Below are 16,538 nucleotides of genomic sequence, written 5' to 3'. Positions count from 1 at the left end.
CTGAGGTGATGTTCATTTCCTCTGGGTGACAGTAGGCGGCAGGAATAGCCTTGGATTGACATCCCAAGGAATCCGCGACCCTCAGTTCCGAGAAAGCCACTCTATCTTCCATGATAGCTGCCGTACACATAGCTCGCATCCCTGGTTCAGGAATTTCTTCCCAGGTGTCGTCTGGGGTGGTATTCAGTCCCGGCCTTCGGGACAGGGCATCAGCTCCGATGTTTAGGGGCCCTGGTTTGTACTTCAGTGTGAACTGGTAGTTTGAGAGGGCAACCAGCCATCTGCGGCCAGTAGTGTCCAGTTTGGCGGACATCATTATATACGTCAGCGGATTGTTATACGTTCGTACTTCGAAGGTGACGCCATATAGGTAATCATGGAGTTTGTCCACAATTGCCCACTTTAGAGCTAGAAATTCCAATTAGTGGACGGGATAGTTCTGCTCACTGGGAGTCAGACTGCGGCTGACATAGTTCACGGGTTTGAGGCCAGACGAGTACTTCTGGTGCAGGACTGCCCCATAGGCCATTAAAGCTCATACCTACATGAAGAATGCAAGGCTGCTCGGGATCAGCGTACGCCAGAATGGGTGCCTTTGTTAAACTCTTCTTCAAACCCTGGTCGATAAAGTTGCATCCAGACCCTGAACCCACAAATGCCAGTGCGGTGGCACGAACGTTCTCACTCGTAAGAGAAACTGGAATCAAAATCCTGTCAGCAAGATCTCTTTGGTGATATAGGAGATGGAGACTGTTCCCAATGAGACTCCCTTGGACCTCATTGGGAGTTGGCTTTTCCCAACTTTGGGGACAAAGGAGCACTTGATGCCCGGGATTGCCACAGTACAGACAGAGTTTGGTGCTGCGTAGGCATTGTTTCTCAGACGGGGGACATCTTATTACCACCCAGTTGCATGGGTTCAGGAGAGTCAGAGTGGGACGCTTCCGGCGTAGCGAAGAGGAGAGATGGCGATCTGGGCACCAGTTGGCGATGACGGGATCGTTCGGACCTCCTTTCTTACAACCGTTGATCTATACGGATGCAGACAGCGATAAGTTCCTCAAGATCCGTCGGGCGCTCTTGTGTGGCGAGTTTGTCGTTTGTGAGTCCGAAAGACCCTGCCAGAAGGCTGATGACAATGCTTCATTATTCCATCCGGTCTCTGCGGCAATGGTACGAAACTCCAGGGCACATCTGGTGACCAGACGATTTTCCTGGGAGATATGAAAAAGAGAAGAGGCTGTGGTTACCTTGCGACCAGGTGTGTCAAAGACTCTATGGAACTCCCTGGCGAATAGTCCGATGTATTGCGTTAGGTCCAACCTTTGTTCCCAGATGGGGGTAGCCAAAGCCAGGGCGTCATCTGTGAGTAGGGAGATGATGTATGTCACCTTGGATGTTTAGGAAGGAAAGCGAGAAGGCACCATCGCAAACTGAATGAAGCATTGGTTTAAGAACCCTCTGCACCCGTGACGGTTTCCAGCATAGCGGTTGGGAGTCAGGGTTCAGAAGAATTGGTAGTTGATAGAAGGGTGGGAGCGGAAACGGAAGAAACTGATGGAGTGGAGATGGGAGAAGGAGTTTGCGCCTGGACAGTGAGAGTAAGGAGGTTCTGCTGTAGCAGGTCCATCCGTCGGTCATTCTGCTCTAGATACTTCTTTAGTTTAGTGAACATGTTGGCGTGTGAAGTCAAGACTTGCTCCACCTCAGTGGGGACCATGTTGGTAGGGCTGAGCATACTGTCATGGTGTACTCACCACAAACAAGGCGGGACCACAGGGCTGAGGTGGGAATGGATAGAAACGCCACCCAAAGCCACAAGGGCAATTCTGGAGTATACGTTGGTCGAGGTAGCCGGGTTGGGGTTGGAGAGGTACGGATAGTCGGTATACTTGCCAGGATCTGGGTTGGAGAGAGGTACGGATCATTTCAGATACTATTAGCCAAGGTCAGGGTTGGAGAGGTGCGGATTGTCGTAGATAGCTGGGGTCAGGAGAACGGAAGAGCGGAGTCCAAAAGCGAAGCCGGGTCAGTACACAGAGCAGGGAACAGCAAGATAAAGCAAGACTGTGAAGGCAGAGAAGAGGTAAACACAACGCAACTAGGATTATGCTCAGCCAATGTGCCAGTGGCACAGCTGAGCATATATGAGGAAGAGGCACCAATGAGAGGAGAGGCGGAGCGGAGGTGCGTCCTCAGCACAAGCGGAGATTGGGTAGTGGTGCAGGAGACAGGTGCTGGTTAAACTGTTTGATGATGTAGTTGACACGGAGCTTGTGTACGGTGTGCACGCGTCACGTACGCGCGCCGCACAACGACCATGCAGGAGCGCAACATGGAGGCAGGACCCTCCGCTTCTGTCCTAGGCAGAGAGCCGGATGCCGCCTGCACGCAGCGCTGCTGAGGGCAGACTCTCTGTGTGACATAAACTCCTCAGGGTAGGGACTCATTATGCCCAAGGCCACGACAGCTCTCCCAGGGCCCAAGACTACAATCTTGACCAGGTTGTGCAGAGGGGCAGGGGCCACGCTGTAGAGTGTAGTAGGGGGTGGGGAAGGGACCACCTGTGTAGATCACCATTCAGCATGGGACCCAGCAGAGAAAGGGGCCAGACAATCACAGAAGTTACGCTCTGCTTCCGTTTGGAAAGGCCCAACTTCTGGGATTATCCAGCAGGGGCCAAATCCACCCCTAGTCTCAGGACCCTTGTCCCCTCTGTCACCAGCCCTGATTCTGATTGCAAAATTTCATGTATAGTGCCGCATACACGGTCAGCTTTATATGAGAAAAACAATATTACTATTATTAATATTATTATAATTGTTTCGCGTTCACAAAATGGCAATGAAAGGAACATCCTAAATGAGACAACAAAAAACACTTCTTGCTGTAGGTTGTACTGATGTGAGAACCATTAAAAGGCAGTCTGAAAAAGGCCATACATGGAGAAACATACTCTGCAGTACTGCCTATTTTTTGTGAAAATCTGATTGCATTCCCTCCAAATACTTTTGGAAAACTTGCAAAATGAAAGCACACTTAAAAATAATATTACAACTTTTTTGTTTTTTGGAAATCCTACAATAAGCATACAGACCTCCTTCTTTTGTATATATAGACTATATCTTATAATCTCTGGTATATCGTAACAAAGGAATGGTGTGAAATTATGCAAGAAAAAGATTGTTTAAACACTGTGTTAACATAAAATATGTTACATTACAGTAGAAAGAATAAACATTCAACTGCTTTTTAATTTCAAGAATAAAACAAAAGGTCTCACTTTGTGTTAAAGTGTTGGGGTTTTTCTATTTTTAATTAAAGTCATTGGGCCACGTTTGTAAAAAAATTTTTTTTTATATATATCTATATATATCTATATATCTATATATCTATATATATATATATATATATATATATATATATATATATATATATTAACAAAACAAGAAAAAGCAGCGCCTAAAACAGGTATTGATAGTGATGAATGAATATATGTGATATTAATATCAAAATAACATAATAATTGTGTTAGTGCTTGTGTATAAAACAAATGAAATATTAAATTAATTAAATGGATGAATACCTTAAAATTCACACAGTACAATAAAAGCAAAAATAAAATAAAGTGAAAACCAGTCCTTTGAAAATAGTTCATCAATGGAATTGTTGACGTGGGTAAAAGGGGTCTCCGGCTGCTCTCAAGAGGATGAACCACATCCTATGGAATCTGTAGAAGAGAGGAGAGAGCGCACGCCCCATAGTATAAAACTGTATATTTAATGTTGGGAAGGGGGAGGGGGGGAAAAAATACACTCACAAGGGTAAAAGTGTTAAAAGCATGTCGTGATAATATCACCACCATCCGGTATCTGTGCTTCGCTCAAACGTCCGTCAGTCTCTAGATGATAGAGGATCCGTGATCATCAGGATGTTCAGGGCGTGAGAGAAGTATCACCGGAAATGTGCTGGAATCCTCAGAGAAACTCCTTGCTGGATGGCCTCTGTGCTGTTGGTCCCACGAACCGGCCTGTTCATGCGCACACGTGATGACGTGATGACGGGCCCGAGTGTGACGAAACGCGTCAGGGAGCGTCCTCACGCAGAACGTACGGACATTACGTCATCACGTGTGCGCATGAACAGGCCGGTTCGTGCGACCAACAGCACAGAGGCCATCCAGCAAGGAGTTTCTCTGAGGATTCCAGCACATTTCCGGTGATAATTCTCTCACGCCCTGAACATCCTGATGATCACGGATCCTCTATCATCTGGAGACTGACGGACGTTTGAGCGAAGCACAGATACCGGATGGTGGTGATATTATCACGACATGCTTTTAACACTTTTACCCTTGTGAGTGTATTTTTTCCCCCCCTACCCAACATTAAATATACAGTTTTATACTATGGGGCGTGTGTGCTCTCTCCTCTCTCTCTTCTATATATATATATATATATATCATTTTTATATATATATATACAGTGTTCGACAAACCTATACATTTGCTCGCCCCGGGCGAGTGGATTTAACCCCCGGGCGAGTAAATATTGGCCCAAGCAGCACACGTTTGGTACTAGGTGGCGAGTAGATTTTTTTGTGTGGCGAGTAGATTTTTTGGTGATTTCTCAACCACTATATATATATATATATAGGGAAAGACAGGGTTGCAGACCTGTCTAAGACATGCAAATGAACATACAGTAATATTTACAGTTGCTTTATGCTTTACTGTGGAGGGTTTTTGTCACTTTTTTACCCACCATAACCTTAATGACAGTGGTGATTACCTAGTCTAGTCTCAAACCTGCTAGCCATTAAGACCAACCTCACACTGATGATACCCATCAAGGTTGAAACATGTATGTGAGTGGGTCTAATGGCTTTGCATCTCATCCCAGCCTCTGTCTAAAAGCTGTGTTTAAAACAGCATGCATTGGCTTGAGGATTGGCTTGTGTAATACGAGCTTGAGACAAAAGGTGGCACTGAGTGCTCATTTGCATGTCATTTCCCAGAATCCCTTGCTGCAGTGGAAGCGCTGTATGCTGGGTGACAATGGGGTTGCAGACCTGTCTAAGACATGCAAATGAACATACAGTAATATTTACAGTTGCTATATATATATATATATATATATATATATATATATCCTTTCCTGAACTCTAAATAAATGTAGCATATCACCTCTATATAAAACAAGCTTTAGTATGTTCGATTCAGGGAGTCATAAGTTATGAGAGTCTGAAACTAAGTTCATAAGGAAAGTATAAATCCCCTGATAATCCATATTTCTACATGCAGACCTTCAGGCCCATATTTATTAAGTTGCGCTATTCAAGTGAATGGGCTGTATAGTGTCTTCCGGCATCAGAAGGTGTGTTACTTTAAAAAAAAAAAAAAAAAATTAAATCCAACTTAGTGTTGCAAATGAACAATTTCTGATGGACATTATTTCATTATGGGAGAACACACAATACACAAAAAATGTATAGTTTTAGTGTACGCAACATTAAAGGAAATGAATGGCCATTGCAGCCAGCAGTTCACTAGCCAACATTTTGACCTCAGTGGGGTGATGAAGATCTAACTTTTGTTGAAGTCTATCTGTACAAAAATAAAGTAATAAATATAGAACATCTGTAATGGATTTGGTATCTGGGCCATCCATTATTTATATGAACAGTATCTTGGCATCTGGTAAAAGTGACTGCCTGATCAGCACCATATAGTTTAACTTAACATCACTTCTTGGCATACGTTAGTCTAGATTTTGCAGTAGGCAGCATGGGACACTATTTTTATTTGTATTAACTGTATCTAATCTAATGCTTTAAACACTATAATACACATACAATTGGACCGCTTTGATAAACATTTTGTGCCATAATTACTAAGTGGTGCCAGAAGGTGTCTTATGACATACAGATGAAGCCAGACTTCCTGTGTTGGGCACCGAAGCAAGATGTATGACCGCAACCGCGGCTGCCCCAGCGGAGGAGGACTATCACTGTGGGGGGTCCAATCTGGAAGCACGGACACAACGCAGCAATGTTGCGGCCAGCATGGTCTCCAAAACCACAGCTTTTTGATTTTTCTGCCGTGGCTCCGTAAACAATGAGTATCACATCTTAGTGTGCCATGCCAACTTCCCGGGTAAGTTTTCCACTGTTAGCCACCAAACAGATATTTACAATACAATATTTTGTATATCGTTATGCAGAATCAGGGTTTTCTTAGCAGGAAACTGGCGTGCCTGTGAATTGTGCCAATGATGTCAATAGACTGGGTTCATGACTGGCTCCCTGTCAATAAAATTGTCAATCTTCTTTTTCATTAATGTGTTTAAAATTAGTATTTGATGTTACCAAAACCATGTCGTATTATGGCATATTGGACCCAACATATGGAAAAAGAAATCAGCTCTGATGTGAAAAAAAAACAAACATATGTTAGGGAGGACAAAGGTTTCATTATAACATTGTCATCCTGGCTATATATGTTTTTTCCCAATGTTAAGTTCTCCAGAGACCTCCACTGTTAATATTATAGTTGCCACTCTCTCTTGTGGTATTCCAGTATGTAATATGTGCATTATATGTTTTGATGGGACAATTTAGAAACCGTGGCTGTACACAGTAATGTAGAATTTATTTTGAAGGGTACCATATTAATGTACCAGATTAAAACGTATATGTGTGTAGAGCTAATATGGTGGGGCATTTGCTTTCATATTTTAATTCTGAATAAATCAGCAATCTACTGTTAGACCTTCCAGTACTGAGAAGGTTGATGCTCTCCAATACATGATACAGTCATCATGATGGTCATCAAATGACTGAGCTCTATGTTTCCAAGTATGTTGTTTCATAGACATAACACAAGATGCTTTAGCTTTCTACTGTACTAACATGAAACAGTTTTGACTAGAACTCAAAAAACAGTCAAGAAGTTCAGAGGATGTGAGCCAAAGGAAAAATTAGACAGGTGCAAGATACAGAATGTTGGCATTTCCCCCCCACAAGTGATTTAGTAGCGTTTCAAAGAAGAACCCAAATTATTGTCGTATACAGCTGTTCCTTGCGATTAAAAACTGAATGTCATTCTTTGGGACCTGTAGTAATATGAAGAAAAATGAGTATGGAATCCAAATTCTTGTCTAAAGTGTGTTCTGCTTGGACAAAATAGGCTCCAAACATCTGCTGAAGCTGATGTCCTCTACATTGGTGAAACACTCGGGTTGCTTATAGGAGTAACTGTAGATGGTAGAACCATCAGTCTCCAACCAACATTGACAGACATGATAACTATACTCTACCTTTGTTGGATCTATAGTCAAGTTAGTTTCTTCTAAGGAAATTAAGCTTTGGCTTATTGGAAGTATAAATAGATCCTTAGTAATCACATAGACTGCTGTATGTTCAACTGTATATGGGGTAAAAGCTTCTCCCAATGAATATAAAATGCTGCTTTAGTCTGATGCACAGCAAAATGCTTTTTCTCCTATACATTTTAGTGATCACAGTAGAGATGTGCAACAACAGATGTAATGGTTGGTTTTTTCGCAAAACAAAGGCAGCAAAGCATTAAACGTTAATGTGCAGGTGAAACGACCATACATTCAGGTCGCATGATCCTTCATATACAGCACTGCCATTTTTCGCAAAATATATGGCCAAAAATGACGACATTCTGGCCACAAAAATTGAGCAATGTGACCTTTTGCAAAAAAGTTGAGAAATTGACAAAACATTTAATGATGCGAATATCTAGATCAGGGTGTGATCTGAAATGTTAACTTGGAATTGCTGCTAAAGATACAGTACCTACTTGTCATGCAAACGTATTCAATGGAAAAGCTCTCTAGATAAGAGATTTTCCTCATAACATTAATAGATCTAAAGAATCATAAAATGACCTGATATGCCTCAAACTTGTACGGACACAAATGAGCCTGCCACGTTGTGTAGAGGTACAAAACAGTTGTATTTTAAAAGCTTTTAAATGAACTGCTGCAAACTTTGTGGCTCTGCTGTGCAGCAGAGAGCTAGCCACTCCGCACTTTGGACCACTCAATCAACTTCAAATAGGCCACAAAGGGTGAAAGTTAAGGATGCATTATACAAGCAGCCAAGCCTCAAACATTCTTGCTGTAATAAGACCGTATTTTATTTTCAATCCTGTGCAACTGATCTAATAAATTAGAACTGGTTTTACAAAGTTTCAAATGGCAAAGATGTGGCCAAAATGTTATAAGAACCTTTATAGATTTGTAGTGTTTCAGATTGAAATCGTTCCTGTAGGTAGGATGTCAGTGTGGCCAAAATCCTATAACGGTTCTTTAGCACAGTGCCAATTTAAACAGTGACTTTTCATAATCAATCCGGGGGACAGCACTGAAAGGACAAATTAATGAAAACATAGGCAAGTCAAGGAGACGGAGAAAGAAATATGGAACATTAAACTTCATGTAACAAGGCAAACACTGCCTTGTGCTTAAAGCAGCAGTTCAATCAGCACAAAAGAGGTCTTTATCATTGTTACCCTATCAAACCACTACTCCTGCTCTCCTTGACCTTATTTTCAGTATATTTGTGGTACTTAAACTTTATTCAGCATATCTATCTATATATTTCTCAAACCGTCCTATGTGTCGTTGCCTGTCTGTCTGTATGTGTCTCTCTGTGTCTACGGGCAATCGCACTGGACCTTTGGCACGTCACTCCGCCTCAGGCCAATCCGCCTCAGGCCAATCACATTGCTCCCTTGGCCCACCCGCCCCCGCACACCTCTCATTGGCACCGACACCACTGCCTCAGGCCAATGACATAGCTCCCTTTGCCCCACGCCCGCCCCCGCACACCTCTCATTGGCCTGCGGCCAACACACCGACCCCACTGCCACACTCTCCCAGCCCTCACTGCTCTGGGAACGCTTCACAGCAACAACGCACGCATCTCCTCCACTAGCACGCAACACACTCCCCCCCCCCTCTGGAGGCCGCAACACACCCTCCCCTAGCCCGCAACACCCCCCCCAACACACACAGAGCCTCCCGTAGCCCGCATCACAACCACTCCCGTGGACCACAACCACTCCCGTGCACCACAACCACTCCTGTCGAGCGCAACCCCTCCCGTATCCCGATCAACACCCACAAAACACTCACGTAGCCCACACCCCCGACCCACAAACCCTCCCCTGGCCACAACCGCAAAAAAACACCAAACCGCACGGACGACGCCACAACCTCTACCTCCGGAGGGCACACATCACAACAACGCATTTGGAGCGCAACCCCTACCGCAGGAGGGCCCGCATCAAAAACATGCACGTGGAGCGCAACCCCTACCTCCGGAGGGCACCCATCCCAACCACGCATGTGGAGCGCAACCCCTACCGCGCGAGGGCCCGCATCCACCACCGTACGGAGAAAGCCCTTCTCTAACCCGCCCGCACCACAAAAAACACTCACGTGCCATCCCCCCTACTCCCCCCACCAAAGCCGCACCGAGCCCGCAAACACAACACCTCCCGCTGGACGCCACAACCCCCCTCCAGGGACCACACACCTCAACTTCACCCTGCTGCCGCATCAGTCTTTCACTGTACGCTGCAAGCCCTCCTGGATCACGCATGACCCACCCCTAACACACCCGTAGACCGCCCGGCTCCCCCCCACAACCTCCCCCGCGACCGGGAGCACCGGGTGGCACAAAAAGGTACCACCACCAACACCCCCCCCCCCGCGGTCGGGAGGACCGGGGGGGGGCGCCAGCAGGTACCATCACCACCCCACCCCCCGCGGCCGGGAAGCCGGGAGCGCGAGCAGGTATCACCTCCCCTCACACCCCCTTCACCTCCCCTTCACCTACCCTCACCCCCTTCACCTCCTCACCCCCCCTTACACACACACACACACACACACACACTGACTGACACACACACACACACTGACTGACGCACGCACACACACTGACTGACTGCCGCGCGCACGCACGCACACACTGACTGAGGCACACACGCACGCACGCACACACTGACTGAGGCACACACACACGCACACACTGACTGTGTGTGTGTGCGTCAGTCAGTCTGTGTGTGTGTTTGTGCGTCACACTGACGCACGCGCGCACACGCACACAGTGACTGACTGATGCACACACACACTGCATCAAGCTGTAAAGGGGAACGGAGCTGTAAAGGAGGGAGGGGGACTGGATTGATGTGAACGAGGGACAAACATAGAGGAGACAGGGGAAGAGAGAGAAGGGGGAGGAGAGAGAGAGGAGCGGAAACATTACATCCCGGGCAACGCCGGGTCTCTCAGCTAGTTAGATTATAAAATAAAGAAACAAAGGGTGGAAAGAAAGGAATACATTTATTTAAAAAATGTCATTTCCATACTACAGAATCATTGCTTTTCAGATTAAAACGTTTAACACATGATTGCGTGTGGGCTAGAAAAGAGACTCGTCAGGTCTCAATATCTGCCATTTGTACAATATATGCAAACAACGACTATTATTTATAAAGAAAATAGCAACTGTGCCAGTAAAAAAAACAAAAAAAAAAAAGTATTCACTACTTGCAAAATAATCTACCTTACATGATTATAATCTACTTTATGATTAACCATCCAAATATAATAATATTGTGTGATTATATTTTATAATCTAATTTACAGCTTCAGGAACATGAAAATGAGCTTTGGTGCTCTAGTGCGTCACTAACTGCTCATACATTATATCATCGTTGTAGAGGTAAAAAAAAGTCTAACTACATTCTTTGAGTGCTGAGAAAAAGGCGATTAAATGTTTTTTTTGACAGGACAAAAATATGTATTTAAAAAGGAAGGTATTTTGATATGACAGGCGCTGAAGATTAGGTGTCGTTAATGAGTTTTTCAATAGAAATATCAAGAAATGCCAAGACAGGAAGTGCGTTTAGTGCATTATTGGCCAAAATGCACTTAATGAGTTTTACCTCTTCAACGACGATCTAGTCAATGCCACTTCCGACACTGGCCAACAGAATTCATAAAGCTATCTTTTTTTAAGAGGCCCAGTTATATATAAGAGATTTCAAATATGTCCAGTTCGTATCTATTTTGTTCTTTCAAAAAAAATAAAGGGCATATATCTTTGAAATGAATCTCAAACTTAAAGGGAACACGACTCCACAGTCAAAAAAATTATAGCACACAAAATGCCTTTTTAAATCTTTAGTGTCTAACAAAACCTTTTTCAATCTATGACCTTTCCTTTGCTGAAGGATGCCTTGGAATTTGGCTCAGTCCAATTAAAACATCTGTTCCCCTTGCAGATATACTGTAAAGGACCTTTCTCTCGGTTGGATTCGGTGCTCAGCCTGCGAGCCCTTTCCTGCCGGTTCACGCAAGCCACGACATTTGTAATTCAACTTCTGGGCTGGCAACAGCAGGCCCACTTTCCATCACCTTTTCCTAGCCAGCAAGACCACTTGACTGCTGTGAGGACTACTTCAATCATGTCATCAAATCAGAGCATGTGGAGAGAGGTCACTGGAGGAGGCATCTGCAGAATTCCCAGAATGGAGTGACTTTAGAACACGGACAGATGCATCTGTCATATTACACCTTCAACTAACCTGATGTGCGCTGGCTTGACACATTAAAGCTGTCCACGAGTGACTGCAGCTCTCTCATGTTGCCTCCATAAGCCTCTTCTATATAAGACTGGCGGTTCTTGGTCTGGTTTTTAGATTTACGACATTGGAGTTTTCAGACGCAGAGAGAAAAGGACAAAAAAATGAAATAAAAATTTGAGCCAGTATGGATTTCTCAACACTGGAGTACATTATATTTAATAAGTTGTTAATTAAACCCTTTCAGTAAGAGTGTGTGGTGGGTTACGCATGGTGCTGTGGCAAAACTTCTGATAATTTAATGTAATTAGCTAATGGTAATGCCATTATTTATTTATTTTTTCTAATGTAGAAGGCAATCATACAAATCAGAGAGCTATGAATGAGATGCTAGTATTCCACCCCAGAGGTGACTACATAAAGGCATCCAAAGGCCCCATAAAAAAGCAAGACAATTATTAATATTCATGGTGTACATAAACATTAATTGTTTGAGTTAAATGGTTTCTACCGTTTCCAACTTTCAAATCATTAAAAATAATTAGCATTTGTATTTGTTAGCGGCAAGTGTTTACAATGCTCCCTTCCGATAATGCTCATACTGTACCATGAGAAAAATTCAAGCAACAGTTGCACACACCAAAATGAGTAACAGCAGTAGTAAAAATGATTAGTAATGTTACCAGGGTGCTCCAGGGAAGGACAATACAATCAGTTGTCAAATAGAGAATCTCCATGTATAGGTCATAATCTTGATGAAGCCCATTTGGTTGGCTGAAACGTTGGTTATTATGCAAGGTGCCAATAAAACATTGGGATTTTGCAGAAATAATGGAATGCATGGAGAGGTTCTCTATTCTTATTCATACCATGTTAGGCAGTAGTACTCCAATGAGAACATATGTGTTACCATGCAACCGTGAAAAATAAATATAGTTATACTGAGCTGTACTTTTGCTGTGACATAAAGCATAAGTAAACACATATAAACTTTTTTTTTATTGAACCCTTTGTAAACATGTTTTGTTTACTACCCAATGCTACAGGGAAAAAAGAATGAAACATAGATGTATTGCTGCCTTTAAGCAGAAAATCAATGCCCCGGACTGTGCAGTTATAACAGTGTTTCTGCCTGTCTTACCGCTGCAAGCTCCTGTTTCACAGTGGTATAACTTGCTTCTGCAATCAGGAGTTTACTGGAGAAGTCGGTGATCACTCTGTTTTTTTCCTCTATTTCTGCTTTTAGTTGTTTAACTAAAGAGGAAAACTCCTGGTCCAACCTAAATTGAAAAAGGTTTTGTTAACATCCAACAATAAAACAGCATGCACATTTCAGTGTATAAAATGCTTTTATAGTGAATATAATTTGAGAAGAATTCTTATTTAGTGACTAATAACCACGAATGGTAAATAGCCCTGAGGGTAGAACGTTATAATTGATTAAAAAAAAAAATGTATGTGTACAACCTGGCCCATATTTACTAAACAGAGCTCTGCCATAAGATACCTGTAACCCTATCAGTGGCAGAGGGGTCACATAGTGATTCTTATCACAGTGTATCGAATGACAGGAATAGAAGAGGAGTCCTCTTCCTTTCCACTGCCTGCTCTATAGGAACACAGAACGCAATCTCCCCTATAAAATGACCAAGCCCATTACGTACCCACTACAGTACGTCATGTGGCCGCTGGTGTTCCAGACCCCCTGATGTGGTGGCTACGTCAAGAGGCATCCAAAGGGTTAATTTAATAGTTTGTTAGATCTCTTCCGAAACCAGATGGTGTCTTAATGCAGAAGCCTGCTTACTCAATATGGCCCATATACCACAAAGATTAAGGCTGCAAAGCCGACTTCCCCCTACAGTAGCTCGGGATGATTTTAGCCTACGTTTTTAAATGGAGCTGAAGACTTCGGAAGCAAAGGGTAGACGACATCACAAAACTAAAAAAAGAACAAGGCCTAAAATGCATGTAAGAGGCAAGCTAGGGGAAAGCAGCACACTCTCACCCTGGTAACAAAATGTCACAGGAAAATAGAAAATTCCCAAATATATACAGTACTATAACTACCAAATATCAGGTCTGTATAATTATTAAATAATGAATTTCAAAGTGGAAGTAGGAAAGTAGTGCTCCTAACCTTCACAATCTACAGATGCACTTCTTTTCTAGCCAAAAGTGGACCTATTTAGTTGTTGCAAAATATCCCGTCGCCCCAAATTGATTCCCTCCACCACCATAACTTGTATAAACCAGGTAAAACGTGGATGGGCAATAAAGTGTTATTTAAGATCACTGTTTTGCAAATGTGGGCCATAGCATTCAATTTTATCGTACACTTTTGGGAAATAAAAATGGCTGCCACACGTCATCTCTGTTAACTAATGACTAAAAGGATGTTACTAGAATGAGGTTTTCCCCTTAGTCATTGGCAGCGGATCCTATTCAGTTAAGATAAGAACCGCAACAAAACGTTTCGCCCCTGGGTACAGCTGCTTTAACATGATTATGCTTTCCTCCATTATAGCAGAATTATAGCAGAATACAACTACCTCTCTACGGTTTACATATGTCAAAAGTTTGGGCACTAAAAGTATGGGAACAAAGAGTCGCTTCTTATAAAGTAGCGCAAAGGATTAATAGGGATGATAAATATGATTTTTGCATTTTTTCTAAATAATTTAAAGAGTTTCAAAACTATTATACAGGAAGGCTCCTCTGCTTATACATAGCTTGAAAAGTGACAATGGAAGCGTGCAATTATCAGAATGCAAATGCTAAGATCATTACTAAATGTTAGTAGTGGAACAACCAATGCTAAATGTACATCATACCGTATTCAATATAAATAGAAGGGACTCAAGTACTAAAGCTATACTGTACAGTTGTTTAGTAGTTTATTGGCATCATATTAATGACAAATAGGCAGCAACTTACTTCTTGAGTTTCGCACTAGTGTCTTCTGCCTTGCTCTTTTCTCTATTATAAGCATTTTCTACTTCTTTGAACTGTTTCTTGATCATATCCAAATCAGAAGAAGTTTGCGATTGGCTGGCTTTTTCCACTTGCAGTGACCCTTCCAGGTCCCGAATTCTCAACTACGATGTCAAATGTAACAATGTAACCGAGATCAAAAGTGAACAGAATTAATCTATGTTTATATTGAAGCTAATCTAAGTTAGGGTTGTACAACCATGGCAGCGGGGGGTCAACTGCAGGCGTTTTGTAAACATTGAGATCATGACTTTTAAAGCAGATTCTTATGTATTGAACTGTTTAAGATACAATTTTGTTAGTGGCCTAAAACATTCCAAGATTCAAATATCTAATATTACTTAATTAGCCCAGATTGGCTGCCACTGATCTACATTTAACTGTTAACACAATTAAACTAACCATCCCACTCATGGCTAGAGATGTGCAAATTGTTTGCACAGTCCAGTGAGCTTGGCCAATTTCACCTATTTAGATTCGGCAAAAAAGCTTGCTCTGCTACAAACGTTCGCAACAGGCTTGCCTGTACGGTAAAAGTAAATGGGCATTGCATGGTCCATTAAATTCAATTACTTTCACTTCCTTCCAAAATTCAATCAAACGTAAAAAAAAATGTAAAATAATGTAATGTGGCAAGCTGCTATTGGCGCTAACATTTCTAGCAACATTTTTGTAGGTTGTTTGTCCAAAACAATGGTGAAGCGAATCTCGGCAGGTTCACACATCTCTAACCATGGCAGGAATAGTTTATGCTCAAAAGACTTTCAATGTTGAATACCTCACTTTTAAACATTCGTAAAATGAAAGTTGATTTAAAATGTTTACTTGCATTGTATTAAGGAGTTTTTATTACATTATGAATTTGGGCAAAATAAACACTTTTCAGGTAATTTTGAAAAAGGATCCATTTGTTTTTGACCCAAAAAGAGAGCTCATTTGAAGTCTACCAAAAGTGAGGTAAATCTAAAAATATATATGTTCATATAAAAGGCCTTTTATTAATACATCTAATAGATTATTTCTACTCATTGAGACGCAATCAATGACACTGAAACAGAGGAGTCTGGTTTAAACCCCAGTGTCAACTCCGTGTGACCTTGGGCAAGTCACTTTATCTCTCTGTAACAAATTTAGATTCCAAGTCTGCAAAATTAAAAAAATAGATAAATATATACAAGAAATTGAGTTTAATAACTTAACATTAGCAATGACTTATGGGTAATGAACAGAACAGTAAAGGTAAAATGGTACATGCTTAAGGGATTCAAACTAATGATAGATTGTAGCAGCCTTGCAAACAAGTACTACAAATTTACCAGCCCACCCCCTCAGAGGGTGTGACACAAGGGCGAAAGAGGAGAAAGATGAGGTGACACCTCTCTCCATCCTCACACCTCCGTGGTCCAATGCGACATCTGGGTGGAGGGAAGGAGCAGGAAGAAGGGAGGGAGTCGAGAGGACATACTCGCCTAGCATAAATTACCACTCGACACAGGCTATCTGTAAGGCTGAATTGTAGCCTTCATAAAGTTAAGGCAATTCAGATCTCTTCAGTGGTAGTCATTCCTGAACGGGTCATGGTTTATTAAACTCTTGAAGGTGACTGAAATCCTCTGAATTCTATACATTTTTCACAATTACAACTCCACATTTCCATCTGAATTAAGGTTACCTGGATGATTTCAGAGTTAAACTTAGACTCTAGATGTGCTGCTCTCTCTGCCTCAATGTTTTCTTCCAATCTCTTTGCTTTTTGAGTTGCGGCCTATCAAGAAAAATAGTAAATTAGTAATAGTAGAGGTTAGCTATAGAAGTACATGCTCCATAATTTCGGAAAAGTTCAATAAGTGTCAATTTAGGCCCACCAATATCCCAGAACATGCAACACAGTGTACCTGCTGCTTTTATTAACATCTAATCA

At 42.3% G+C, this 16,538-nt stretch overlaps 1 protein-coding gene across 11 annotated transcripts in view; it reads right to left on the bottom strand.

Moving 5' to 3' along the window:
• Nucleotides 1–16,538, bottom strand: part of CCDC171 (coiled-coil domain containing 171) — a 279,688-nt gene that overhangs the window by 233,193 nt on the left and 29,957 nt on the right. For all 11 annotated transcript variants that reach the window (XM_075594761.1, XM_075594743.1, XM_075594738.1 and 8 more), the window contains 4 exons: nucleotides 16,290–16,382; nucleotides 14,561–14,721; nucleotides 12,765–12,903; nucleotides 11,627–11,729 (listed from right to left, as the gene is read on the bottom strand). In XM_075594761.1, the coding sequence (XP_075450876.1) occupies nucleotides 11,627–11,729; nucleotides 12,765–12,903; nucleotides 14,561–14,721; nucleotides 16,290–16,382 (496 nt within the window). The remainder of the gene's footprint in view (nucleotides 1–11,626; nucleotides 11,730–12,764; nucleotides 12,904–14,560; nucleotides 14,722–16,289; nucleotides 16,383–16,538) is intronic.

The sequence above is a fragment of the Ascaphus truei genome, chromosome 1 (genome assembly GCF_040206685.1).
Source record: "Ascaphus truei isolate aAscTru1 chromosome 1, aAscTru1.hap1, whole genome shotgun sequence".
Lineage (NCBI taxonomy): Eukaryota > Metazoa > Chordata > Amphibia > Anura > Ascaphidae > Ascaphus > Ascaphus truei.
This window is presented reverse-complemented; position numbering and strand designations above follow the sequence as displayed.